A 27,527-nucleotide genomic window follows, 5' to 3' on the forward strand; every position below is an offset into this window, starting at 1 on the left:
CCGGCACTCCTGCATCGGGGCAACATCTGCCCAGCTGCAAACCCACTGCAGATCAAAAGCAACAGATGCAGCCAGGAACTGCGAAGGAAGGAGCTCGTCTGGGCCGGCCTCACCGCTAAACTCGACTCAGCAGATGTAGCACGGAGGGGTTTGGTCTCTTCTTCCAAGTTGCAAGTGGTAGGACAAGAGGAAATGGCCTCAAGTTGCACCAGGGGAGGTTCAGGTCGGATCTAGGAAAAAATTCTTCACAGAAAGTGCTCAGGCATTGGAACAGGCTGCCCGGGGCAGTGCTGGAGTCGTCATGCCTGGAGGGGTTTAAAAGGCATTTAGACGAGGCTCTTCGGGACGTGGTTTGTGCCAGAGCTGGGTTATGGTTGGACTCAATGATCCTGAGGGTCTGTTCCAACCAAAATGATGCTACGATTCTAAATCCTTCCATCAGGAGCTTGGAAACCAGTCAAAGAAAACAAAACTCCGCCCTTTCCCACTCCCACTACACAACCACACAGCCATTACAAATCCCAGGCCTCTACCGACATTATCAACCCAGCTCCCGATACACCACGGGAGCACCGCGCTACGCGGGGACAGCGGGAGTTCAGCGGCACCTCCCGGGGAACAGGAGCGGAGCAACTCCCGCCCCGCAGCGCCCGGCGGGAGGAGCCGCCGGAGCCTCCCGGGAGAGTAACGGTCCCCGCACGCAGCGCCCGCCCAGGACAGTACCGGGGCCGCCGCACAAGCACAGAGCGGCGGGGCAGCGGCCGCTGGGACGCGGAGTCCCGGGTCCCGGGCCCCGGAGTCCCGGCCGGGCGGGCCCGCGCCGGGGGTCGGTGCGCACTACACTTCCCGGGGTGCCCCGCGCGGCGCGCCGTCTCCTAGGAGACGCGGTGACGTTCGGGCGGCGTTTCCCGCCGTGCCCCGGGCGGGCTGTCAAAACTACCGTTCCCGCGGTGCCCCGCGCGGCGGGCGCATGGAGCGGCGCGTGGCGGAGCGGGTGCGCGGGGCCCTGGGTCCCCTCGGCTTCGAGGCGCACGCCTTCAAGGTACGCGCGGCGCGGGGCTGCTGCGGCGTCACCCGCCCCGGGGTGCGGGGGGTGCGGTTCCCGCAGCCCGGCGGTGACTCCTGCCGCCGCTGCGGGGAGCGGCGCCGGGCCCACCGGGCGGCTCCGCGACGGCTGTTCCCGGGGAGGCCCGGCCCTTCGCTGCCCCGATCAGCCCCGCTTGCCCTCCGGCCTCCCGGCTCCAGCTCTGCCCGGGCCGGCTGCGCGGGCAGGACGAGCCGCGGAGCGAACGCGCGGCCGCCGGCGGGCGGCGCTGTGTCCCCGCCCCGCAGGCCCCGCTCGGGGTGCAGCGGCGCCCCGCACGCAGCTGCTCCGAGGACTTGGGAGAACGGGGGAGATCAGCGCTGGAAATGCTCCTCAGGAGCCGTGTTGCGCTGCTGCCAGCCGGGGTGAATGAGCGAGTGTAAGGTGTGCTCAGGCTGCCCGGGACAGCAGATCAAGGTTATTGCTGCGCCTGGCACCGCCAGAGCACCAGCTGAACTGCAGGTTTGCTCGGGTCCTTTGCGTTGGTCCTGGTCTGTTAAGGTCAGGAGAGTTAAATAAAGACACATCTGGACCGACAGAGAGTAAAGTCCTCTAAGCAAGCTTAAATTTTAATCTAAATCTAGAAACACATGCATATTGAAGTGCAGGCTACCTCACTGGTTTGTAAGTGGCCTGAACACGCAGCTCTATTCTGCCCGCTGAAGGGGTCTGATCCTTGCAACTGAGTCAGCCTCATCCCATCCCCTCTGTTGAACGGTCCACACTCCGTTTCCACCAAAACTTAGGGACTCCTTCTTTGCCACTCCAGAGGCAACCTGCAGTAAATCAATCTACAATATCAAATACAAATCAATGTACAGTAATCCTGACCTTCCCTTCCTTGGGGAGTGTTGGATTTGTCACCCAAAATACTTGTATTTCCTACTATAGTCTTGATGTGACAGAAAGTAAAAGGGAATGAGGTGCTGAGAGGAGTGAAATTGCATAATTTGGAGAAGAATTTATCTCTGCTTTCCCAAAACACAACAGCAGAATTAAGGGCAAGACCCAGATCAAACAGGCTATAGCTACCAGAGGGAAAGCTTTTAGTACTGTATCTCTTTCTAGATTTAATTCTCATGCAGCTAGCCCTGGTGTATTGACAGATGTAAACTGGGAAATCAGCAAACCTTAGATTCACATCTCTAATTTCTTGTAACATCTCAATCCGGCACCTTAAACAAGAGCCACAAAGCTGATTAAACTTTTACATCTTACTTTCGATGTAAGAATGTAAACTTAGTTTTCATTCTGTGTTTCCATACGGGCAGGTCTGGCTGCCACTGTCACCTGTGAAGTCACTTTAAGATTAATTTCACTGGTACTTAGAGGTGACCAATGTTTTGCATTTTCGGGTTAAACATTAGAGTTACATTACTTGACATATTTCTGAATGTTAGGCCTGGTCTTTAGGGCATCCCAAGAGAGTGGGAGCTGTCATAACTGTAAAAGCACTGATGTTACTGTGCAGTACAGGAGTAGTGGAGCATGGGGGAGTTCAGCCATTACCTCCTCCTGCCTGGCAGTTGCTGGTCAGAGCCCTGTCCCCTGGTTGTGTCTTCCTGCTGCCCCGCCATGATCCTTCATTTCTGGTCTGTGTTACAACACATCCAGCCCCAAAAACAAATATCGGAACGTTGCTGTGTCACAATCCATGTGTTACAGTTGAAACGGGGATTCTAGCACTGCTGGCAGCTTCACATCATTTTCACCCTCAAATGTTTCCTGCTAAAGAAACAACCCATTCAATTTGTCGCATAAGGAAAACACGAGTACCAGTTTTTTTCTGGCCCAAGCTCAGAAAACAACCTGTAAAAGTTTTATCTGAACCAAAACATCGGATTTGCATTGGCAAGACTGATTGCTCCTACTTCCCTCCAGGGTTCCAGGCAGAGCTGAATGCGGTAGCTGATTCTTATCTCTCACATGCAGCTCACAGTGCAGCTTCCAGAAACTGTAAATCCCAGTATGCAAAACAACCTGGTTTGAATGGGGGCACTAGGCAGGTGGCATATCTGGGTTGCAAATGAAGGTGGCTACATTTCTTTCCACTTTTTAAAATTCCTGCATGCCCACTGGCAAAAGAGTGGTGTCCCTGTTTTAATGCAGATTTGTTCTTCTTTCCACAGGTGGGATGGTACAATGCTGTTCTCCAGCCAGCCTTTCACCTCCCCTACCCAGATGACACACTCGCCTTTGTGGTCCTCAGCACGCCTTCAATGTTTGACAAAGCCCTTAAACCTTTTGTGAACAAAGAATGGTTGGAAATAATCAGGGATCCTGTGGATCAGTGTGTTTCTCATCATTTATCACGCATGAAGGAGGTAAGAACCTGAAATTCTTTTTATTATTGCCGTATATAACCAGGTGGGTTGAGCAACAGACAAAGCCTTCCAGGTTCCTGCCCTTGCTCTTTAAAAGAGTAAAGCATTATTCATGATGTGTAATTCTTACTAAGAGCATTAACAAGCTGTCGACTTGCTTTACTTGCATATTCTGTCTTTTTGCCATTGCAGCCTGTAGCCACACAGTCATAGTTTGAAAACCCAAGGCCACAAGTGTGCTGATAGATTGCAGTAGCAGGATGTGGAAATCTGCGGGTTTCACGTGTGCCTGATTTGCTGGCATCCAGCGTGTCTCTACTTGCAAATCTTCTTCCATGAGCCTGGGCTGATATTTTTTCATTTTCCCAGAAATTCCCTGACCAGAACATAGACATAATCTTTGATTACGAGATCTTGCCAAGCCGAAAGCCCAAGTTCTTGGCGCAGACAGCTGCCCATGTTGCTGGAGCTGCCTATTACTACCAAAGGAAAGATGTGAAGCTTGATCCTTGGGGGAAAAAGGTGAGACATCTGGGAAGAACCACCAAACTGCCATCACTGAGTTGTACAGCTGTTATTTACTCACTAGCTCTTCTTGCAGGAAAATACATAAAGTCCAGACCACATATATATGCATAACATGTTTCAGACAGGAGTCAGAAGCTTCCAAGATTCTTTGAGGTGGTAGGGAGATGCATACACAGGGAAGAATATCCTGATCTGTTAAACCTACTCAGACAGAATAAACTTCAGTGTAAAAGACGACATGTTGCTTGGAGCATTTATAAATACGGGGAACAATGCACTGTGGTTAATTTGTGTGTTAGATTTTCAAAAAGGGACCTCTCCCCATTTTACAGGGTCATGCGGGGGGCACAGGAAAATGGGAATGAGATGCAATGCTTCGAGCCACATGTCCAGGAAAGAGCTTTCCTTGGTTCTCTGTAGAGCACTCCAACAGAGGGCTAGGTGCGTGAGCAGTTGGATCAAAGCCTGGTGCTTTGAACTCTGACCATTACTAGAGACAAAATGAGACATCCTGGATCCTTCTGTTTTCCTTCCAGAAGATCTACGGTGTATGTATCCATCCCAAGTATGGCGGCTGGTTTGCTATCCGGGGTCTGCTCCTGTTCCCAGATATTCAGGTACCATTCCTGGAACAGTCTGCCCCCGTTGACTGTGTGAACACAGAGGAAAAAAGAATTGAGTTGCTGGAGCAATTCAATTTCCACTGGCGGGACGGCCGCTACAGGGATATCATTGAAGTGAAGGAAAGGTATTCAGAGGAGCAAAAAACCTACTTTGCCACTCCTCCAGCAGAGAGATTCAGACTGCTGGGGCTGACACAAGAAGCGCAGAGAAGCACGTTGCACTGACACGGCTGGGCAGAGGGCAAGAGAAGTGCAACTGAGCAGCGCCTGCTTTTCCACGGTGCTGAGGAGGACGGCATGCGGATACAGACATGGCAAATCCAAGCAGCGTGTGCAGCGTCTCAATCCAAGTGTCAGCTGCTCAGAGTAAGAGGGGGCACAACATCATAGCACCCGTGGTCTGGAGGAGGGTGGGCGCAGTCTGTTCTGAGCTGCTGCTCATTTGGTGTGTCTTTAGGGAGCCTGGTAAGATGCCAGTTAGCCTTTGGCTGGGGAAAGTTCAGACACGGACAACTGGCAAACCTGTGCTGCTCATTAGAGAAGTCATTTTTGTTCTCAAGAATTTTCTTTCCAAGTGGTTTGGTTTGATTCTGGGTAAGAGTAAAATAAGTTGATTTTCAGTCATTGTACTTCAAGGCAGATAATTTTTTAGATGTATCCAGAATTTTATTACCCTGTGTCATAACTCTCCCTAGGGAATGAAGAGTTCAGTCTTTTCAGTCCTGCCTTCATCAGAAAGAAAATTTGCCCTGTATTCTGTCACTTGCAGTAAAGATGACTTAATTTAATTAAAAAAATCTTTTAATGTCTTCTTAACACCCCAAAGAAAATTCTCCAGAGATTGTTTCATTGACTAGTGTGGTCCTGTACGTCGAGTAGGAGTGAGGAGAACAGCCAACAGCAGCTGCCTCCTTCAGGGTCATTTCGAAAGGGAAAGGGACAGTACAGAGGTCACAGCTCGAGTCTGTGGTGACTTCTCAGAACAAGGTGACATCTTTAGGTCACTTTTAACCATTGTACAGAGCAGCCGACTAAAATCTTCGGAAAGATCCTGAATACTGTCTACGTGAGTGGAGTTTTTACTCAAGATAACTAAGTAAAAAGACAATTCTTATAAGCTTTTTCTAAGGTTTGTATTTAAAATATTTTTCAGTGCTGTGCCAGCATGTGCCACTCACCACACAGTTTTACTACCACCCTTTCCTGTTGGACTGTCTGCATGGGGAAGATTGTAAACCTGCACACACATCAAAAACATTGCAGACACATTAAAACAATTGTATGAAGCATTGTCACATGCAAACAAGCAGAGGAAAAGAAAAGATTCGTGACGTTCATGTTACTTATATTGCTGGATAAAACACCTTCAGACAGAAACATGACTATTTTTTTACATTACTTTATGTTGGATTTGTTCAGAGGTTACAGTGGCACTGGGAATCAGGAATTAATTTATCTCAGAGCACGTTGAGGCTCAGGCCTCATTAAAATAATATATGATAATAAACAAAAGTAATGTTTTGTGGGAGGTTTATTACTTGACTGCAGTGCAATGCTGCAAATCGCTAAGCACTTTTTCCATGATAACGTCGTGATGCAAAAACACTAAGGTTGCCTTCAAAATAAGTCACTGCTTGCTAGAGTTTTCCACAGGCTATATACTAAGCAAGCATCATAAAAATTCATTATAACAAGTTTGTTTTCCTGTGAACAGAGCGGTGAGCATGTGATCGCTGGGTTTGGTCAGTGTGCTCGCTCTTACAAAAAGTCTTTGTTGCTTTCTGTGCTTTGTTCACCACATCTGACTCACTGTGATACTGGTATCTTGATTTCTAATTTAAGCAAAATAATGAAATTTGTTCAAATTCTGGCTGAAATGTTCGATTCTATGTTTCTGTGTTCATTTACCTTCCAGAACTTTCCAACTGATCTGTAATTTAACAGGGACTTGAGTTAATAATATTAGTAACATACACAAAATACTGATTCTCTTAGAAGGATACATACAGAATGGAATTAGGTGTATCTTTCTATGTTACAGTTTAAAGTAAAATATTTTGCTATTTTGGAGTTTATTTCTTACAAATATTTAATATTTTGTCTTAGTTAATTTATTAAACAGATTACCATAGCCATTTCATTTTTTGTAATTTATTTCTCTTCTCATGGTGTTTTGGTTAATACAATATACTAGGTTTGTAAGTAACCCTCAGTATGGAGTATTTTTATTTAAACAGTGTAATGATTAACTTGTAGAGAGCTAAAAATGCTAAAGTGAGAATCAATTACTGTGTTTTTAACACAGTGAAAATAGTGAGCTACCCAAGAGACACCAAATCCAGTATCTGAAAACAAAAGAAAAGGTTATGTTAGCAGAAGTTAGTAAACTATTATGGCAGGCTCATCTGGGACATCATAAAACATCATTAATAACTCTAATAAATATCTTTCCCAAGTCATTTCAGCAAGATCATTTAACAGCAAGCACATGACAACACACTTCCATTTTTGATTCTGTTCTTGCAGTTACACAAGTTCAAGGTGTCCAGCGATCCATAACTGATATTTGAGGCATTTTCCCTCAATAACTTAAAAGCAACACCTCTAAGTACTGAAATTCTTATTTGTTAAAACATATTAGTGAATAGTGAGTCACAGCAAGGGCAAATTTGTGTTCTTTGTGCTTCTGGCAAAACAGTTACATCAGACAGAACCGAGTACAAATATTTAATCACATATCCGTTCCTACTACAGTGATTTTGGAGTCAATAGAACTGGTTCTTACCCAGGTCATTGAGAAGCAGCTGCAGCTGGAGTTTTCTTTCCTTGCTGGTTGGAGTATAATGGTCTTTGGCTTATAAAACTGAAGTTTGAGAACCTGTTTGACCTATCTCAGCTCTTAGGACAAGACTAGACATGGTGAGGAACAGATCATTCTTGGATCCTGAGACACTGTGAAGACATTCTTTTCGGCACTTGAAACAGCAAACAAGTAGTTGCAAACACTTGGATAGATTTACAGTTCAAGTATCACATTTTACATTTTTAGATAAGTAAATTTTTCACTAAATCCTTATTTTTAAACATTTAATAAAGTATCTATTTTTCTCAATAAAACCAGTAGGGTGAGTATTCAAGAGCTGAACAGTAAAAAATTAAAAAGAAAGAGAAATTGAATTCAGCTTTAGCAACAAGCTATTCAGTATATTCCAAGTTAATAAAAATGTTCTGTGGAGAATTAACAAATTCATGAATGTTTTAATGTGCATAACATCATTCATCTTCATTAAAATTTCCTTTTGTTTTACTTCATTAACCTTAAAATATCTGAGATTTTTATTAAGATTAAAGATGTGACAGAAAGCACCAATTAAATGCAAAGCACAAGCTGATCTGGTGACAAGCAGCCATCAGGATTATTGCTCAGAAAGAGAAAAGCACTTGAGAAAACACCAGTGTGTGGTTTGTTTGGTTTTTTGTTTGGTGGTGGTTATTGTTTTTACTTAAAAAAGTCTGAGTAAAGATTTCCATATTTCTAAAGCCAAGAAGTGGCAGCTACTGATCAGCACCACTGTGATTATCAGCTTATCAGTGCTCTTTGTTCAGTCCCGTGCAAAAAGCTCATTTCAAAAGTTGGCTTTGAATACTGATTTAAGCGGCAGCTGTTCCAAAGTTCCTTCTCTTAGGGGAAATGGGGTTTGCCGTTCTCACAGCACAGAGCCAGCTGTACCTCTGCAACTTTCACCAGTTCATCTACCAGAATGGACAAATGTATTCTTGACACTTTTTTTTTTGCTGTTAAGTTGGCTTCCTGTCATATCGTGTATCCTGTGGCAGATCATCCATCACGTTTGCTTCAGAAAGCGAACAGAACACTTCCCTTCGAGGTTGTTAAGGAGGAAACAAAAAGAAAAAGAACACAAATGTGCTTTCCTCTCTGCAACTGAAAAAAAATAGATATTTACATTCCTTAGAAAAACATTATTTTAGATGAAAAAATGAGGTGTGGGTTTTTTTTCCAGTAATAAACACAATAATGGGAAATGTGGTGGAAAACTTATAAAAATTAAATATTTTATCATAAAATGGGCAATAAGGTATTTTAGTGGAATGTTTTAAATCCCTTCAATAATCTATCACAATCAGGAAAATGTGATGATGAGAACCTGCGTTCTTTTGCAAAGGAGAACCATCACGTCTCTGTTTTAAGTCCTCTATCTGTCTAGCAAGATATATATAATTACACACTGTCATTTAATATGGAACATCAGACTGACTAAAAATTTCGGAGAGTATATGTATGAAAGTATTTGAAATGGCTACTTCCTGGGAAAAGATAAATTACGTAAGTATCGTTCACTAATATTACATCTATAATGGATTTCTCATTTTATGTTGTTTTTACTGGTGTTTGTACATAATTCAGTGAGCAAGCAATTTTCTTTTTACTAACTACATATGTTTTAATTCCCCCCAAACACTTCCAAAAGGACATTTTGAAAGATAATGCAATTTTATTGTGTCTTCAAAGTTTCTGGAATTCATCCACCTTTACACTCACTTGCTCTGGGTTTGTTTGGTTGGTTTTTTCTCATGTAAAACAAAGCATGGGATAGAATTCCTCTAAGCAAATTAAAGCGAGGAAGAGGTGGGGGGATTTTTCAAGTTGAAAAACCCTCCAGAATCTTAAATTTATGCAGAATCATTAGCTTTTCTACGAATGCATAAAACCTCTCATTCCTTTTAAAGAAATTGGCTAGCTTTAGGTTTTAATTTCATGTCATAACGCCTTTTCCAGTATTGTTCTGACTAGTCCTCCTGAATCACTGTTGCTTTAATCTTTTTTAACAGGCTCTTCTTCCAAATTATAAAAAACTACAGCAATAAAAATGAAAAAAATCCCCTTATTTTTATGAAAAGTTAATTTGATGAAACACATTAATTTTAAATTATATTAACTTTTATTAAGTGTAGATTAAAGACTTTTTTTCTCTCCTGACAAAGGATTTTTAATCTCATTTGCCAGCGCCAACACTTCAAAATATTTTGATGTAGAATATGGAATGTAAACCTACTGGGCTCACAGTTTCAGAGGACAGTGCAATCTTCACGGCTTCACATACATTCATAAATCTATGGTCAAATGGTATCTTGCACAGGAATATTCTATTAAGACACGTGTCCAATTAGATGTAAAATGATTTAAGTTTCAGGTGAAAGAGCCAAGTTTCACATTAAAATCCAAACCTATAATCACTAGGTGTGGTGAGAGGAGCTCACCACAGACACATCGGGAGCTCGGCAAACACTTCACCGCACAATGGCAACGTGTTCTCCTGCAGCCACGTCAGCGTGTGCAGCACAGACGAGCTGATCACACAGAGTCATTTGGTTTGCACAGGCTTTGGCCTGTAAAGCCACTATGCAACATCATACTCCTATGTTCTGTGATGTGCCTAAATGATGCCAACGTTACACTGACTGCTTACCTGATATAAACACAGATGTGAGCACAGCCAAAGTAAAATCAGTTCCCACTGTACACTGAAGGGAAATTAATGTTTTGGTTTTTTTCTTCTCTTCTACTATTAAAAATAGAGGGTAATATATTCATGGCAAAAAAAAGACACCTGCTGTTTCTTTGATTTCCTAGTTCAGTGTTCTTTTTGCGTGTGCCATTTATTTGCATCAAAAAGACAGCTTTAGCACACTTTCTGAACTGATATTCCAGCGTCCTGCATTCCTTCCAGTACGCGCTTGACAGGGATAACTATGGAGCTGCACTAACTCAAGTTCTCCTTTTGCAAAGGAGAACCATGACCTCTCCGTTGTAAGTCCTCTATCTGCCTAGCAAGACATATATAATTACACACTGTCATTTAATATAGAACATCAGACTGACTAAAAATTTTGGAGAATATATTTCATATTTTTCACACTATTAATATGATAAACTCAATTATTTTAACATAATCCTTACATAACCATTGCTTTGATGTATAATATTACTAAGAAGTACAGTCATGGGGCTTTTGTAAACATACTTTCCTAACCAAAGTGCACCATTTTGCAATAACTGTAAGATGTAAACTACTTGCTTTTGTTCTTTGAACTGTATTGATTTGTTGGACAATCCAATAAACTATTCAAAGGTTTGATAAAAAGGCTTGAGCACTCAAGAAAATGGCACTTTCAAAATTTGGTATTTTTTTAGAGGATTTTTCAAAACCAGTGAGAAACTAATTTTGTAACAATGTGCTAATTTGTTAAACATTATAAGAAAAATAATTGCTTGGCAAACATCTAAAAAGAAACCATTGTTAATTTTGAAATAACATACTCATACAAGACATACAAAACCTAGTAAAGGTTAGATTCTGCACATCACATATCAAAAGTCACCTCTGTATTTTCTGATAAACATATAATGAATAGGATAAGTCTCATGCACTGCTTTGTATTACACATACAAAGAATTCTTTTGATGCTCTTACACAAATGTTGTTCTTTGAAAACTTAATTACAGATACCTATCGCAAAAATAAGGGAGAAAATATTGTTAATTTTAGATAATACACGAAGATCACAATGTGTAGGAGATAATTTCATTCCAGTTTTACTCAGTCTTCAGGAAGATCAGACGCATCAGTACCTAAAGCCATTGTCTGTAATGCTGCAGTGAACAGGATCTTTGCCATTAATTTTGAGGGAATATCACACCACCTGAGAGGTGATGTCAGGGCTACTTCACCACAGCTGTTCAAGTTCAGTTTCAAAGACTGACAAGAGTTTGCTTTCATTGACTACTGTTACATACAATTTGCAAGTAATACTTAAGTACGTACAGTTTTAACAGTTTTGCAGATCTCACCAACCAGATAAAATCCCATATATGTTCATATTATCACATGTACTATATCTGCTTACCAGTGTAAACACCTGGTGCTGTGGAGTTCAAAAACAAGAATATAAGCACATTAAAAAATAGCCAATTTCATTATCATATTGTCAGTAGATAACTTCTCATACATTGTTTCCATTGTCACTCTGCTTTTGAGAGGAATTCAGTATCATAAATTTCTGTAAAAAGATACCAATAGATACTTAAACTGACCTAAATAATTGTTCAGGGATTATTTTAAGACTGAAACTTCATATGCTTGTAAAATGTTCTTTTGCAAAGCCAGTTATATAAACTCCCAGTAATCATAGCCATCAGCTACAAATAAAGAGAAGGGAGACACAGCAAGATATACTTCAGTTTCCTTTCATCTGGCTATTCTGAGTAAGATATTATCAAGAAATTAATGAATACAAGGTTATTTTTGTAATAAGTACCCAAACTAGAAAAAAACAAACAAACAAACAGATGTGCAATCACTCATTTTTTTAAAAAAAAGGCAAACACCACATTCAAGATTCTGTCCTTTCTAAATAGCATCTGCTGTTTGCATCTTGAGGGAAACCTCACTTAGCAGCACACGATACTGCAAGGGCTGTCAGTCTCTTCACCACAGCTGTGAGCTGCTGCTGTGTTTTTACCTCGCAGGGAAATCCGGCACCCAGTAATCACGAAAGCAAAACCAGCCCATGACTTTAGTGAAAATACAATGTGCTTCTTGGTACATGAAAAAAAGCCCCACGCATTTCTCAATAAATGAGGGTTATAGCTATTTGAATGTCATAAAAATTACAGCAGTCTAAGATGTCATGATACTAGGAGTGGGGTGTAAGCCCCAGGAACACTTAATGGAAATTCCAAGCTACATCTGAATCAATACCGAGTTCAAGCAAATAAATAAACCTGGAGCCTTCTTGATTTGAAGATGTTTTGCGTGTTACCCATTTTGTGTGTTATACTCTTGGAAACATTCAAACAACAGCCTGGCAAACTTTCCCACAAGTGCCTCACATGGATGAAGAAATTATTAAAAAAATAAAGAAGTTTAATTGCATTATTTCCCACAGTCAGTCATTCAGTGCAAACATGTAATACAGTTCATAACCTGCAGGTATTTTGTTTCTTGGCTGTCTTGCATTTCCACATTGTCATCATTCACCAGTGAGTACATTTAAATACGTACTGTTAGCAGTGTCTCGGTGCACCCGCTCCAAGGGGACAGCAGCAGCCCAACTGAAATGGTTTTCTCAGTCACAGAATTTTTTCAAAATTAAGAGCTACGCAAGTAGTTATCAATATCAACCACTTTTCAAAACAGGAAGATTCAAACATGAACACAACTACTACGACTGGGATGTTTAAAAGGTGGCAGGTATTAAAAATGTTGGACATTAGATATTGCTCTAAGCAGAAACAAACAATTCTGTTAGCAGCGAGGGTGAACGTCACGAACTGATAAATCTCCCTGTCAGGATTTGAGTCTCTACATGACCAGTATACAAAGGAAATTATGTATCAAACATCACACTGGAGGAGCTGGTTAAATGAATCATAGAATCCCAGAATGTCAGGGGTTGAAGGGCCCTGGAAAGCTCATCCAGTGCAATCCCCCCATGGAGCAGGAACACCCAGATGAGGTTACACAGGAAGGTGTCCAGGCGGGTTGGAATGTCTGCAGAGAAGGAGACTCCACAACCCCCTGGGCAGCCTGGGCCAGGCTCTGCCACCCTCACTGAAGAGAAGTTTCTTCTCAAATTTAAGGGGAACCTCCCATGTTCCAGTTTGAACCCATTACCCCTTGTCCTGCCATTGGTTGTCACCAGCAGAGCCTGGCTCCATCCTCCTGACACTCACCCTTTCCATATTGATCCCCATGAATGAGTCCCCCCTCAGTGTCCTCTTGCCCAGCTCCAGAGCCCCAGCTCCCTCAGCCTTTCCTCACACGGGAGATGCTCCACTCCCTTCAGCATCTTGGTGGCTGCGCTGGACTCCCTCCAGCAGTTCCCTGTCCTGCTGGAACTGAGAGGCCACAACTGGACACAAGATTCCAGGTGTGGTTTCACCAGGGTAGAGTAGAGAGGAACCTCTCTCGACCTACTAACCACCCCAGGATGCCACTAAAGGCATTATGTATTTTTACAAGACGTTCCTTCACCCATTCTCCCCTCAGGGCAGCTCTGACCTTTCTGACGCCGCGAGCTCAGCGCCGCCGCGCGACCGGCACCGCCCCGCCCGCCGCAGCCAATCAGCGGCCTCCGCGCGCGCCGGCGGGGGCGGGAGCAGCAGCCGCTGTTGGAAAAGCGCGGGCGGCGCGGTGAGACGGAGCCGGGAGGAGCAGCCCGCAGGCCCGCTTCTTCCTCACAGGGAAACCTTGTCCCTACAGCGAGCAGCAGGCGAGAGAGCAGCTAGTAAGTCTGTTCATTCCTCTTAAATGTCTTCTTTACATTTGAAGAGTGACTACACCTGAAGGATTTGAAGGCAGCCATTCATATAATGGTGAGGGGCTAAACTTGGTCATTAGCCTAAGTCTCTTCAGTGCCCAGACTTAAAGGCCTTTATTTCCCATATTATCAGGAGTTTCCAGGACTTCATGTGGCATTATATGATGTAGTTGTTCAGTCAAAACAGGTGCAATTTTACTTCTATGTCAAAGTCACCTGTATCACACCAGAATAAAGATCCCCATTCCACAGGACTAGACCACACTAATCCTGTACCCTCCAAAGAACTGCTGTAATCCATTCCATAACATTTCAAGATTCACATAGCTAGATAGGGAAGTTTTACATTAAGATTAGCACTGACTTCAGTCCTTTCCATTTGCCAGGAAAGGAAGTTTGATAGGCAAAGATAACTTTGTGCTCAGCCATACCAATTAGTATTTCTTAGCTTACCTTGAACTATATCCTATACATAGAAATGCTCCTGTTACTTCTCAGCATCACCCTAGGATGTTAGCCTCATTTGTTATCTCAAAGAGAATAATAATTTGGCTTCTAAATACTAAGAAAAAGTGATGCAACTAAGCATAACTTTCAGTTATCTTCCAGAAGATCTGTGGCCCTTAAGCAAGACTCAAGGGATTAGCTATTTTGGTATTTATTGCAGTATTTGGTAGTAAAGCTACTGCAATAAACCTTTTTTTCCAACTGCACAAGACAAGTTCACTACTCAAGGCATTCAACTTTCACTTGTGACTCATGTAAGTAGCCCTGGGCCTGAACTTTGTTATTGCTCACTTTAAGCAGGACTGAATTTGTTTACTACTTGAGAAGGTAAAGTTAGATACAAGGTCTTGGCCTTTAAGAGCTTAATATTTACAAGTACATAAAGATCACAGGGTTGCAACTCTTATTGCTAGGCAATAACCCCTTACCCACATCCTCAGCTCTTAAGTTCAGGACTTTATTATAAGCCACCTTTAACCATGAAGCTACACAGCAGGTACAGCTCTAGTGTAACTTAAGGCTATAGTCATGTGCTTTCACTTTCACAGTATGCACATAATCATTTGAATACAAAGATTAAAGACAAGGCTAAGCACATCTGAGTACCAGATTTAGTAGTGCCACTCTTCTTTTGATCTTAACCATATGACTACAAACTAATGCATAACTGGCATATTCTCACTCCCATTCCTTGCAGTGGAAGAGACTAGGGATGAACGCTATATATCCAAGGAAGATCACTTTCCAGAAAGCCTGGTCTTCCACTCCTGTACAGTGTTTAAACTGAATGTTAGATTCCCAGAAATTCAGCATAAACAGTCATAGTTTTGACCAAAGTAGTGCAAAAATTAGTAAGCTGACACAGTGCATGAAAATATACCCAGCCTTTGTCAGGCACATCTGTACTTGATGCTATGGGCACTACAGTATTGCCTGATAGTCCAACTAATATCAAACCATGTTCCTCAACCTAATAGCAAAGTAATGAAGAGTATAAAGAGTACTTCACTACTGCAACAATGACAACTGTTGGTGTCTAGTGGGATCTGTAAAAGGCCTTCAGAAATATAGGTGTCTACAGACAGCTCAGTAGACAGAGCTTTCAAAAACACAGCCTGCATTGCTTTCAAGTCTCCTGATGACTACACATTAAAAACAGTAGACGGTATGCTCTTTCAACAAGTTTAATAGAGTTACAAAAGGGTGCCACTGCTCTATATGCAACACATGGCTAGCCACATACACTGCATTGTCACTAAAGTCAACAGGCCTTGTGTACAGATATTGATCATTAGGATTTTCTATGAAGGTACTGTCAACAGGACAAACTTTCAAGTAAAAAAGTTACTGTTTATACCTATAACATGATCCCTTGACTCAGATGCAATGACTTGGTCAAAGTTCAGTAACTGATGCTTGCTCTTTAAGTAAGGCATACTAGTATCCACTCAGACTGAAAGTTTACTTCTGCTTGGCAAAGTACTCTTTGCTTTTCTGAACATCAGGCTTGATTGTGTCACTGCCAGGCTTCCAGCCAGCTGGGCACACTGAAATGATAAGAATTTTAAGTCTTACCAGCTGCTCCTGCAGAACATTTTATACAACATTAAAGCAAACTAGCAACTCAAAACATACACATCTTTGCAACATACAGAAAGTGCACTATTCAGTGTGGCATTATGTTCAGTTTATTGTATTCATTTGTTCAGTAGGTAGTAGCATTCAAGGAACAAAGTGTTTGCCCACAAACAGTTGGCCCTTTACACATGCACCCCACCCCCACTCTACTTAAAAGCTTCATGGTTTGACAGCACAGTAACACCAAATCCAGCAGCCTGGGGCAGATGGCTTTACAACTACAGTACACTTCTCCCCTTCAATATGGTTAAGCCTACATTTTCCTTAGCTTTAATCAACCCCAGCTCCATTCTCCAGGGAGCAGGAGGCAAGTTAAACTGTCTCTAGTTCCCCTGTATGGCCAACAAAAGGTCACCAAGATGCAGAAGTTGCATGACATCAAAACTGCTGTGAGTCCCAAGATGCATTTTTGGAAAGTCTTCCTTGTCTACAGCCATGCAAGACTTAATGCATGCTCCACACCAGACTGGCAATTTTAGCTATAGTATTCTTAGCTTCTGAGTGTTGCTACACACTTCATTCTGGTCTATCCTGGTTTACATGAGACCTCAGTCCTAGTTCTGAAAAAAAGCTTTTGCCAGCTTTTGACTACCCCAGGTCATAATAAACCCCAAAAGGCTTCATTTGCATGACATGTGACTGCTCCATCATCAACTATGAGGGATGTCTCCTCAGCTGACAGAGGATGGCATACAAGTTCAGAAACACTGGCTCTCTTCAGGCTATAGCATAGCCACAATAGCAGCTTGTTTTAATAAAATCTCCCATTGATTTACCAGTTCTGAAGCAAGTTAAGTAAGACCAGCAGCAACAGCTGTCACTAGTTAATCACAGCTAAAGACTAATACACCTGGTTCAAACATTTCATCCGCTGTGCTTTTTTGGTAACTCTGCAGAAAAGCTACCAGCCTCAAGCACTTTGTGTAACTCTTCAACTATGGGCAAAGAGACTAATTTTCCCCTCACTACACATGGACACACAGCTCAGTGGGCTTTCTAGGAATTTAAATGCTCAGAACATTAGTACTTATGGTCTCAAGTCTACCAAGTCAGAGCAGAGTCTAAATTATGTTTGACCTTGCAGGATAAATTACTACATGTTCTTGATTAGTATTTTGTGTGACTAATTGAGAGAGACAAGTGTTATATGCTTGACAAGACATCCAGCACCAAATTCGTTTAAGTGTTATTTCAGCATTAACAAGTACTCAATGGACCATTAACTGGAATAAAATATATACTATGGTGTTCTTCAACAAGCAGCTTTACATAACTGTGCCTCTTGAATGCAGTGGGTTATCTGCTGTGCACAGATCTATACACATACTCAGTATCTTTCAGTAAACCTCAATTTAACCTGCCTAGTTAATACTGTTCTCTAGAGAAACATTTAAGATAAGAGGAAGAACTCTTACCTTCTCCATGTTTATCTGTAAACTGGAAAGCCTGGACAAGTCTGAGGGTCTCATCAACAGAACGGCCAACAGGAAGATCATTGATTGTTATCTGCCTCAAGATCCCCTTCTCATCAATGATGAATAGACCCCTTTTAATAAAAAAAAAAAAAAAAGAAAAAAAGGCAAACAGCCTTGAAGTTAAACACAGCTTTTGAAAGACAGTGAGCTTCAAAAACTCAGGTTCAGTATTCTATTACAGCACTAAATTGTGTCATCTAGTATTACTAATCTCTTCTCAAAACCAAATACCTTCAGTGTATACATGGCACTAAAATATTAGCAGCTGAAAGCCTAACATTTAGCAGAAACTAGGAGGGACAGAAGAGGAAGTCAAAACACTAATGCAGAAAAGCAACACTTCCCATTTAAAGACGACAGTAGTAGAAAACCAAATTGGAAGACAAACCTAAGGAAAACGGGAATTGAAGGAGAAATATTCTTACATTCAAAGAAAAACTACACACATTGTTCTCCAGAAAAAAACCACAACACACATGACCACAACCCAGCAATGGCTCATCAGTTAGTCCTCCAAACTCACATTAAGAATTCACAGAAATTCAGCTCCCTCAGCAACTTTAACCCTGAACAGCTGATTAAAAGCTAAAGCTTGGGTTTTAATGCACATCTGTACTTTAATCACTAGATACCTGTAATCACTTTTATGACTATGTAGGTCTCGCATTACCTGCCTGCACAATGCAGGAGTCACATGCAGGTGAGCTGCTGCAAACATTGGTAATCAAAGGAAGCAATAGGCATTTATCTAGTTACCAAAACCATGAGAAGTCTAAACCCTAAAGCAAACCAAATAGCATCTCCCCTTGTAGGAATGTTTGACAGCTTGAGGCAGTTTACATCTAGAATAGCTACTAGTCAGCAGGTGTTCAAGTATATTGCAAGCTCTGCATTCACCTGACATGCCCCATGTATTGCAACATAAGACTTAACAGCAAGTTCACCTTCTTGCATATTACCTGTATGCAATACCTTCATCCTCTTTAAGTACTCCATATTCTCTGGCAATGGCACGTTTTGTGTCAGAAACCAATGGGATCTTCATAGTACCCAAACCACCTTGTTTCTTAGGAGTGTTGATCCTAAAAGTAGAAGCTTAAATGTTAAAAAGATTGATAGTTCAGAATACAGTATAAGATCAACAGAAGCTGATCCTTTCTGCAATATTGCACTCAGTCTGCCATGAGGCAACAAAGAACTGAACACTATTCTCAGGTCTGTTCAGAAGCACCTGGCACTACCAATACTTCAAGTGCCTTAATTTCATACTTAAGTAGTAAGGTTTGAATATAATAAAGATTCACTTCCTGCAATAACTGAAGGCAGGCACAACATTTTATTAGGTTAAAAGGCTGATTCTTACCAGGCAAGGTGACAAAAGTGAGAATCAACAGAAGCTCCAATTACTTCACAGTTAATTTTCTTGAATTCATCAGCTCTGTCACTGTATGCAATAATTTCAGTCGGACAGACAAAAGTGAAGTCCAGGGGGTAGAAGAAGAACACAACATATTTTCCTGGAAAAGCAGTATAACCAGTTACATCTCTTACCTTTATAAGAGCTGTCATATTCAATGTCAACCATGCAAATACTGATAAAGGATAAAGGGCTTGATACAACAGTACCTTTAAAAATTAAATGGCAAACTACTGATGTCTCTATTTTAAGACTTGCTATACAGATGGCAGGCCCCTAAAGCACCTAAGGAATTTGCACTTCAGCCAAATACCATCTACACAACTCTTCAAGGCTACTCTGCAGCTAATAATGCAGAACCCCAACCAACTTTAGTCTCCAAGAACGGTCAAATTTGACAGACTGGCCCAGAGTTCATCTGGTGCCTACAACAGTAGTCAACCATAGGGTCTTCTAACAGAGTACAGAAATGCCCCAGGTCTGAAGGCTACAAGCCTTTAATTGAGGGTGACCAGTCTTTACGTACTCACTGTGCTCATGCAGGTTGAGCACAACAACTCCCAGTTAAAAATGTCTTTCTAAAGCCATCCACATCAGTACTTGAATACTTCAGGGTTTCCCTTTGACTTTAGTAAGCTTTTTTTGGCTAATTGATTAGGGAAAAATCTACCTTCCATTAACAGAAAGCCTAATAGATACGATTTTGCTGTTCCACATAGTACTTCTGTTATGCTCCATCAGTCACCTAATATGACAAACAGGACAAATAAACGTGATCCAAAATTACAGTTTAGAGGAGTTTTATGCTAATTAGAAACAATTACCACAGCTAGGACATTCAGCTATGCTGCTAACAGCTTCCCAAGCATGTTCCAGCCATCACTAAGAACCACTGCATGAGTTGTACACTTCAGCCTACTGCCAAGTGGTCACTCTTACTTCAAAACTGAACCAAGAGTTATCCTTAGACACCCTCCACTCCTGCATATGGCCAGATTATATCTGTGTAATTAAACAAGCACGTAAGCTTACCTTTATAGTCAGAGAGTTTGATGTCTTTGAATTGTCCATCTGGCATTACAGCCGTGGCAGTAAAATCAGGGGCTGGTTTTCCAATGAAAGCCTTTCCTGAAGACATCTTGATTTAATCTAGATAAAGAGTTAATAAAAATAGTTTTACATAGTACATTTGCACCAGAAAGTAAACATTCATTCAAAGCACCTTATGAATTTAGATTGAAAACCAAACAGTTTATCAGCACTTAATCTTGCAACACAAGGCTTAAGAGTGAAATTAGTTTTAGCTTTGTCACCTAGGTAGTTCAGTCCAAAACACTATCATTTTTTCTCCTGAAGAAGGAACATAATAAGATGCAGTTCAATAACCACAGCCTAGATATCCAGACCACGCCACTAGATAGATTGAGAGCACTTCAAGATCTGTGGCTTATTAGTCTCCTAATGATACAGTAATGGTTATTTTTGAACAGCATCAGCTCATCAGCCTGGATAAGGGAGAGCCTTCTTGAGTTTTAGCAGTATGTAGTAAGTATTCTAGCTCCACTTGGTGGATGAGTTAGAAAGTATGGGATTTAGAATTTTTGATGAGGAGACCCTTGTTCAAGTTTGAGGGAATGTGATACCTCAAAACTTTATCCTCCTGTTGATTCCAGAAAAGACCTTTTATTAATTTCTGAAGAACAGTGCTCTGGAGTAACTACACTTTAGCCTTTCAAACAATTAAACCTTGTTTTATTTGGAACTAGAAAGATTCATGGTATACATGAGAATAGCATTCAATGTTAGCAATTAAAATTTCACCAAGTCTTAAACCTGTTGCGGGCAAACAACCTGGCTGTACAAGTCTACTGAAGAGGAGTAAGAGGATACACAAGGACAAGAGAACTCTGCTTCTGGCTGCCTGCCCTAGAAGGCCAGTCATTTGTAATACACCCTGTACAGTAGTTTTGCTGTGTCTGGGAATGCAGTTTATCACTTTAGAATTCCACTTATTTCCAGAGTAACCTTTCAAATAAGTAACTTTATGAACCTTGTTTCTTCAACTCAAAGTCTTCTTAAAAATGATTTAATTGAAGTCACTCTATACACTGCTACAAGCATTAGCTGCCTTGGAGAGAAAAGCCACACCTCTGAAAGGTTAGTATGAGTCTCATGTTGCTAAGGAAAGCTGAGATTCAAGAATTCTTCCAAGTCCTGTCTGCAAGGACTAAGTACATTCTAAAAAATGGTTGCGAGCACCTCCTTTCTTCGCTCATTCCCCCTTCCCAGTCAATTTCTTCCTGGAGAACTAACCCAGAAGTCAAACATTTACCCTTCAATTTCTTCCGGGAGAGCTAGCCCAGAAGTCATAAACAATTATCCTTCAATCCAACTTTAAACTAATCGGTTTAGAGTCATTAAGTTTTGCTTTTGAAAGTTTACAGCAAGCAATCATCTACCTTTCAGTTTTCATTTTAGAAGTGCCAATCTGCTCAGTGTTTCTAACTGCCTCCTGCAAAAAAGCTCTTTATCCCCATGTTCATCCAAGGGTTTAATCCTCAACCATGGCAGACTGGGAAGGAGTGAAGGCAGCCAGAACCTGCGGGTGTCCAGAGCACTGCACTCAAACAGTCTAGCAGGAAGTCAGTCATCGCTCTGCCAAGCACCACATATAGCCATGAACACAGGTGCAATTCTGAAACTGCAGTTCTATTAGAGGGATGGGGGACAGCCATCGCACAATATTAAGACACCTTCACCTAGTGAGTTTTCTCATAAGCAATAGCTGTTTTGTCTGGAGTGCATGACCCCACATTTTGCGGCTGAACTGCATTCTTTTCCATTACTCGAGCTCAAGGTCACCCTTTTGCTCAGTAGTACGCCAACCCGCCTATATTTGTGCCATCATAAATTCCCTAGAGTATTTTACTAGGTGTTCAATGTCAAATAAAAGCTGCCAGACTGTTCTTTGATACTTCCCCTTTTTAAACTACAAGTTATTGCCCCCTTTTTGGGCAACATAAAAATCCTCAGCGCTTGCAGATTTAGTTGCCATGTACTGCAGGAGAGCCATCTGCTTTCCTTGGAGCACCTACTGCGACCTGCCAACATTTCTGTTTTCCATACAGGGCTAAGATGCATTCTCACGTGTTCTGCTTGGATTTTTAGCCACAGCATTTCCTAACGGCAGAGGAACAGACCACAGACTCAGTGTTATTTCCGTTCATTCTAGAGGAAAGGAGAACGGGCACTGCAAATCAAGTACACCTGAATCAGGCCAGAGTATCTTTCTGTTGCTCATAGCCGCACACAGCCTCAAATTATCTTCAAATTACAAGTATAATAAACCAGACCTGCGCTCTTTAACTAGTAATTCATGCCTTTAGGATAGCTTGAACAAAAGTGAAAGGCCATTTCAAATCACACCAGCCTTCCACTTCAGACTGTTACAAAAATGCGGTTAAGCTACCGAACTGCGGTCAGAAAAGCGCAATACTGCCACAGATCTCGCTTGGCGTACACCGCAGCCAGGTACACACAGACCACGAAATTCGTTTTGCTGAAAAAAAGCTCTAAAGCGAGATCAAAGCGTTCACTTGGGCAATTCCGCTGCTCTGCGACACGGGACATCCTCCCCTTGCGTGCGCCCACCAAGCTGAAACCAGCACTTTTTCTTTTTAAGGGGTTAGGAGCGAGAGCCCGACACGCCCGCTGGTCTCACAGCGCCGGGTCGGAGCCTCCAGCCCAGCAGGGCGGGGGAGAGGCCGCTCGGCTCCCGGCGGGCGCTGCAGCCCGGCTGCGCGTCCCCCTCCCCCGGGATCGCCCCGCGGCTCCACCCCGTGCAGCGCAACGGGCAGAGCTGATAAAGGCGGGCGCGTAGGCAAGAGGGATCTGCACCCTACCCCGCCAAAAAAACAACCAACAAAAAAATCACGAAGAAAAATAAAAACAAAAACTAAATGAGAGAAGAAAGCGGCAGCCCCCGCACAGAGCGCCTTAAGCGGCAGCATGCAGAGAGCAAGAGCTCCTTCTGCGCGCTTCTCTTAAGAGCCCGTCCGCACAAAGAGGAATACAAACAAACAAAAAGGCAAAACAAAACAAACAATAAAATAGCATTGTGCAAAAGCCCAGCCGAACATTGCCCCAGACACCCAGCGGCAAAGCGCACACCCGCGCAGCTTCCGCGGCCCCCAGGCGGCCATGGCCGCCATCGTCCCCCAGACTTACACAAAGAGGCGATGAACGCAACGACTGCGGCACCGAGAGGAGCGAACTGCGGCAGCCCCCGCCGCGCCGCCGCTTTATAGCCGCCCGATCTCGCGAGGAGACGGGCCCGGCGCCCCTCCCTGCCCGCCCCGCCGCTGCAAGGGCAGCATGACTTGGCAGATTCGCCCCGCTCCCCTGCGGGGTGCTCGATAGCGGGCTTGCGGCGCCTTATCTGAGCGGGGACACGGCCCCCGGCTGTTGGAAGCAGCAAAAGAACTTAAATAAATGGAGCTAATTCTCCGGATGGTGTCCTGAGAGCTGCCATGGAAATAGCCAGTGTAATGGTTGTAAGCAATTCGTGGGAAGATGATTCAGATGGCTTATAGTAGAATAAATTACTTTTAAAATGCCTTTATATAAGAAAGCTATAATTATTAGAAATCATCGAAGAGGCTGAGGGTGCACAGGATTTTGGGGGAAAGTACGTGATGACTGGCCTGTTAGAGGAATGGGAGTTCGCCATTCAATATAAAAAAACCCATCAGACCTTCAGACTTAAGCAAAATGCATTCACAGTGTTACACTGGTGTGAGGTCAAATCTTCAGCCCTGCATCACCAACTTCCTCCTCCACCTGATACTAATTCTCAAGGCTTTAACTGATTCTTTTCCATCAATGGGAAGACTAATCCAAGCTATGCAAGTCAGCAAAAAGGCTGAAAAGTAAATTCAGACTAACTCTGAGCTTTCAGGGGTGGGATGGAAGTTCTTGGAAGACCAAATCCTCACTTTGGGCAGTTTTGCATCATTCTCAGAGCAAAGCTGCTCTGAGGGACGTTTAGTCTGAGTGAATCATTTTAAACACTGTGTTTGGATCCAGAATTCATTTGAAGTAGTCCTTGTACTTTCTGAGGACCAAGCCCTGAATTTAAATATAAAAGTTGTATTAAATGATGAGTACTAAAGACCATTAAGGACGTATCAATGACAAAACTGCTTGCTTTAATCAAAAGTGATAGATTTGTTTACCAACTGATTTTTACTCATCTGTTTGGCAGTTTACAGTTGTGTTTCTTACACCTGTTAAAACTTGATTATAAATTGTAACCAGGAGAAAACTACAAAGGGTTAACAGACTTCAAATACTTATAATCTATATCCCTGTGTAGTGTTGCTGGGTGACCATACCCATGTGATGATTCACCCAAGAGACGACTGGTTTCAATACCAGATGAAATTACTCCTTAAATAATAAAAGCAAAATAACATGTAAAAAAAAAAAACCCACCTGCACTCATCTTAATGCAAATAATTTATCTACTGCTGTTTCTGTTGTTACAGCATGCTTCATCTTTTACAGAAAATAAAAGTTTGTTATGTTCTTAACATCAATGTTGTAACAATAATTGAGGTCAATGAAGTTAGACATGTATATAGCAACCCATCAATTCAGGCCATGAACCTGTGAACAGATTAACCCCTGAAAGGTCAGGCAGTGCTAATTAAAACCTCTAGAACAATGTAGTCTTACTGCAACTCTGGCATGCTTACCAATGGACAAAACAGTAATCACTTTCTCATGGTTTCAGACTCCTTTAGTGCTTGTTATGCCCATTTCTCACACTTTTAACATGCATAATATGCTCATTTTGCAGAGCTACCACAGTTTGTTCCTGGTTTGTGTCTTAAGCATTGCATTTGCATTCATATGTCCATGGCCTCGTTATTTTTGATCAGTTTCCAAGCCAGTCTTTTCCAAACATCAATTTCTGAAGGTTTTGGAGTGATCAATTGTCAGGGCCACTCCTTGTTCACTGAGCAGATGGATTTGTGCAGCCTTCTAAAAAAATCTTTAGATGTAAGATGCTATTTAGATTTTAAAAAAAAAGCCAAGAAAGAAGGGGCATGTCTACCCAAGCAGGTGCTGGAAAGACAGAGTTCTCTCCACATTCTGTTCTTCATACAGGGGATTAGCCATGGTATAGTCTTCTGCTCAAATAGCTGCCAGACAGGATCAGCTTGTAGCTGATCAACATGGAGCATCAGAAGCCCCAGTGCCGGCCTCTCTGCACCCACTGGTACAGCTATGGCCACAACACATATTTTACATATGGACAAAGAGGAGCTGGCTGGACCTGCAGTGCCAGAGCACTGAACTACCTGAAGATTTCCAAGACATCCAATTTTACATTTATCATTTTGATCACAGTATCTCCCATGTGTCTTGCTTGGGAAGGAGTCCCTGACATGAAAAACAAAAGCCCCACTCTGTGGGGCAAAGAAATGGGTCTTACTTCAGAATACTGCCACACATTCGGGTTTCCGTGCATTTTGTTGGAAGATAATTGAGGGGTTTATGCACATATCCAGGACTTCTAGTGCAAGGTGAACCTGGTCAGGGCAGTAGTGTGAACTGGGCTTGGGCAACTGGATATGCTGGGGATGCTCCATGAGTTCTATGGCAGAGATGATCCATGCATGCCCCCTAAAGCCAGAACATGAGGACATGTTCTGTTGAGCTGATTGCTATATGCAGAGAGCCCACTCAATTCTGAACACACTGAACTTACTGTATGTATACACGTGGTACCATCAGGGGCACAGTAAGACTAGAATCCTGGCAATGTGGGGACACTTCAATATAAAATATGCAAAAAGTAAACTGAAAAGTCAACAACTGACATGTTCCCAAGCCGTGGGGCATTTGTGCACAAGCAGCTGGTGCACAATAGTTTTAATGAAAGCAATTACATATCATTAAATATACAATGCACATATTTGCTTTCCTTGTTTTCCTCATGTGAAGACTGTATTTCTAGGTCAAAATGTCTTGCCTTACCTCTTCCTTCTCTACATATCTTTTTTTTTGTTTAATTAACAAATTTTATTACTGCATATTTGGATAATTACTGCCTTTTGATGACAAAATGTTTTAGTCTTCCTTACCTTTTTACTCCCTATTACGTTATTGGAGGATGAGGTTTGTTAAAGTTTTCATATGTGATATTAATATAATTCAAGCATCTTCTATTGCGTTAAGATGGTGGATTTTCAAATGGATTTGTGATTGGCATGGTATCCATAAAAATAAATCAAACCCAGCAGTGTTTTCTCCCCCTTTAATATTTCCTCTTCTCAATTTTCTACTTCCTGTTACTGTTAATTGTCTTGTCTTTGCACTCTCTTTCCACTTTCCTGCATTTGCCAAAACAGGCTGTACAGCAGAAAAGTCTGGTCATGTGAATGCCCAAGAGATTAATTAACCTTTGTGCCTTTAAGCCTCCTGAGCAGTTCAAGTCAGAACAGCAAGGAAAGAATGTGCAGCAGAAATATCTTTCTGAAAATAAATAACAACCTCTTCAAAGCCCTGCTGGATAGATATATTGCCTTATTGCTGACCTAATCTCACTACTTTCAAATTCGGAATGTTTATGATTTAAAATAGAAGCCTAGAGTAAAAGCAAAAACTGGTTTTATGTTTTAGTTGTGTTTAAGATCATGTATACAGTCTTCTCTCGGTTACAGGCCAAAGTCTGCTCCCAATGAAGGTTGTATCTTAGACTACATGAACAAGATAGTACACACACAGAAGCAAGCACTGTGCTGAATGGTTTGTTTTAATCTTACTTTCAATCTTCTTGGGTAAATAAGGAAATGCATTCTTGTGCACCTGCAACAAAAAGAGCCTCAGTCCTCTCAGGAGGCGCCTCTTCTTTATGCACCTTTTAGCACAAAAGCTGAAGCAAAACAAGTGTAACCCCTGGAGTCCAATTATTTAGGGCTGCAAATAAAACTGGGGAAATTGTCTTCCTTCAGGAAAAACAGCTTCAAGCGACCAAAACAAATAGAAGGTTATTATATAAACAGATACAGTTCACGTTGTCTTTGTTAGGTTTGTATGCCGTAGTTTCCCTCTGTGGTGCAGTCCACCAGATTTATCACTTTAGTGTGCGGTTGTAAATAGGAGAGTCCGGGCGATCTGTATTTCCTGATGGGAACCGAACCGAGAGCGAGAGACAATCAGGGCAAACCCGGTAATTCCGGGAGCGGGTCGGTGCTTCAAACACCGTCCTAGCAGGAAAACCCGCACCAGCGCCGCCACGGCGGAGGGACACACAAACCTATTCCTGTATTTTTGATTTGTTGTCACAGGCCGCGCTGTGTGAGCTGGGCCCGGCCGCTCGGCACGGCGCCGCCGCGGGAGCCGCGCTGACCCTCGGCCGCGCAGGGGCCGCTCTGCCCGGTGGCCGCTGGCCGGCGGAAGCGGAAGCCGGGCCGGGCGGTACAAGCGGGCGCGGCGCTGCCGGCAGCAGATCGTGCGCGGCGGCGGGTGAGTGCGGGAGCGGCGGCGGGGCGGGCCCGACTCTCCCTGGGCCGCCTCGAT

The 27,527-nt window shown here is 42.6% G+C and overlaps 2 protein-coding genes across 7 annotated transcripts; one reads left to right on the forward strand and one right to left on the reverse strand.

Annotated features, from left to right (window-relative positions):
• Positions 1–970: 970 nt before the first annotated feature.
• On the forward strand, positions 971–7,690 carry MMACHC (metabolism of cobalamin associated C; the record flags this gene model as incomplete). 6 transcript variants are annotated; one of them, XR_013922434.1, is made up of 5 exons in its annotated part: positions 971–1,042; positions 3,214–3,408; positions 3,778–3,930; positions 4,473–4,925; positions 5,017–7,690. XR_013922434.1 is itself a non-coding variant. In XM_080348755.1 (4 exons), 4 exons carry the CDS (start codon positions 971–973, stop codon positions 4,782–4,784), a joined length of 732 nt encoding a protein of 243 aa, XP_080204881.1. In that variant the 3' UTR covers positions 4,785–7,690. The 6 variants fall into 6 exon arrangements, 4 of the variants coding, with proteins under 4 accessions (XP_080204881.1, XP_080204882.1, XP_080204883.1 ...); XR_013922435.1 differs by having other exon boundaries at positions 5,713–7,690; XM_080348755.1 differs by having other exon boundaries at positions 4,473–7,690.
• Positions 7,691–15,576: 7,886 nt separating this feature from the next.
• On the reverse strand, positions 15,577–23,314 carry PRDX1 (peroxiredoxin 1). Its single transcript, XM_080349018.1, has 6 exons — positions 23,166–23,314; positions 19,971–20,087; positions 18,885–19,038; positions 18,481–18,603; positions 17,462–17,592; positions 15,577–15,955 (listed from the first exon to the last, which is right to left on the reverse strand). Exons 2-6 carry the CDS (start codon positions 20,074–20,076, stop codon positions 15,870–15,872), a joined length of 600 nt encoding a protein of 199 aa, XP_080205144.1. The 5' UTR covers positions 20,077–20,087; positions 23,166–23,314; the 3' UTR covers positions 15,577–15,869.
• Between the last annotated feature and the right edge of the window lie 4,213 nt (positions 23,315–27,527).

Source organism: Nesoenas mayeri, assembly GCF_963082525.1.
Source record: "Nesoenas mayeri genome assembly, chromosome: 8".
In the NCBI taxonomy this organism is placed as follows: domain Eukaryota; kingdom Metazoa; phylum Chordata; class Aves; order Columbiformes; family Columbidae; genus Nesoenas; species Nesoenas mayeri.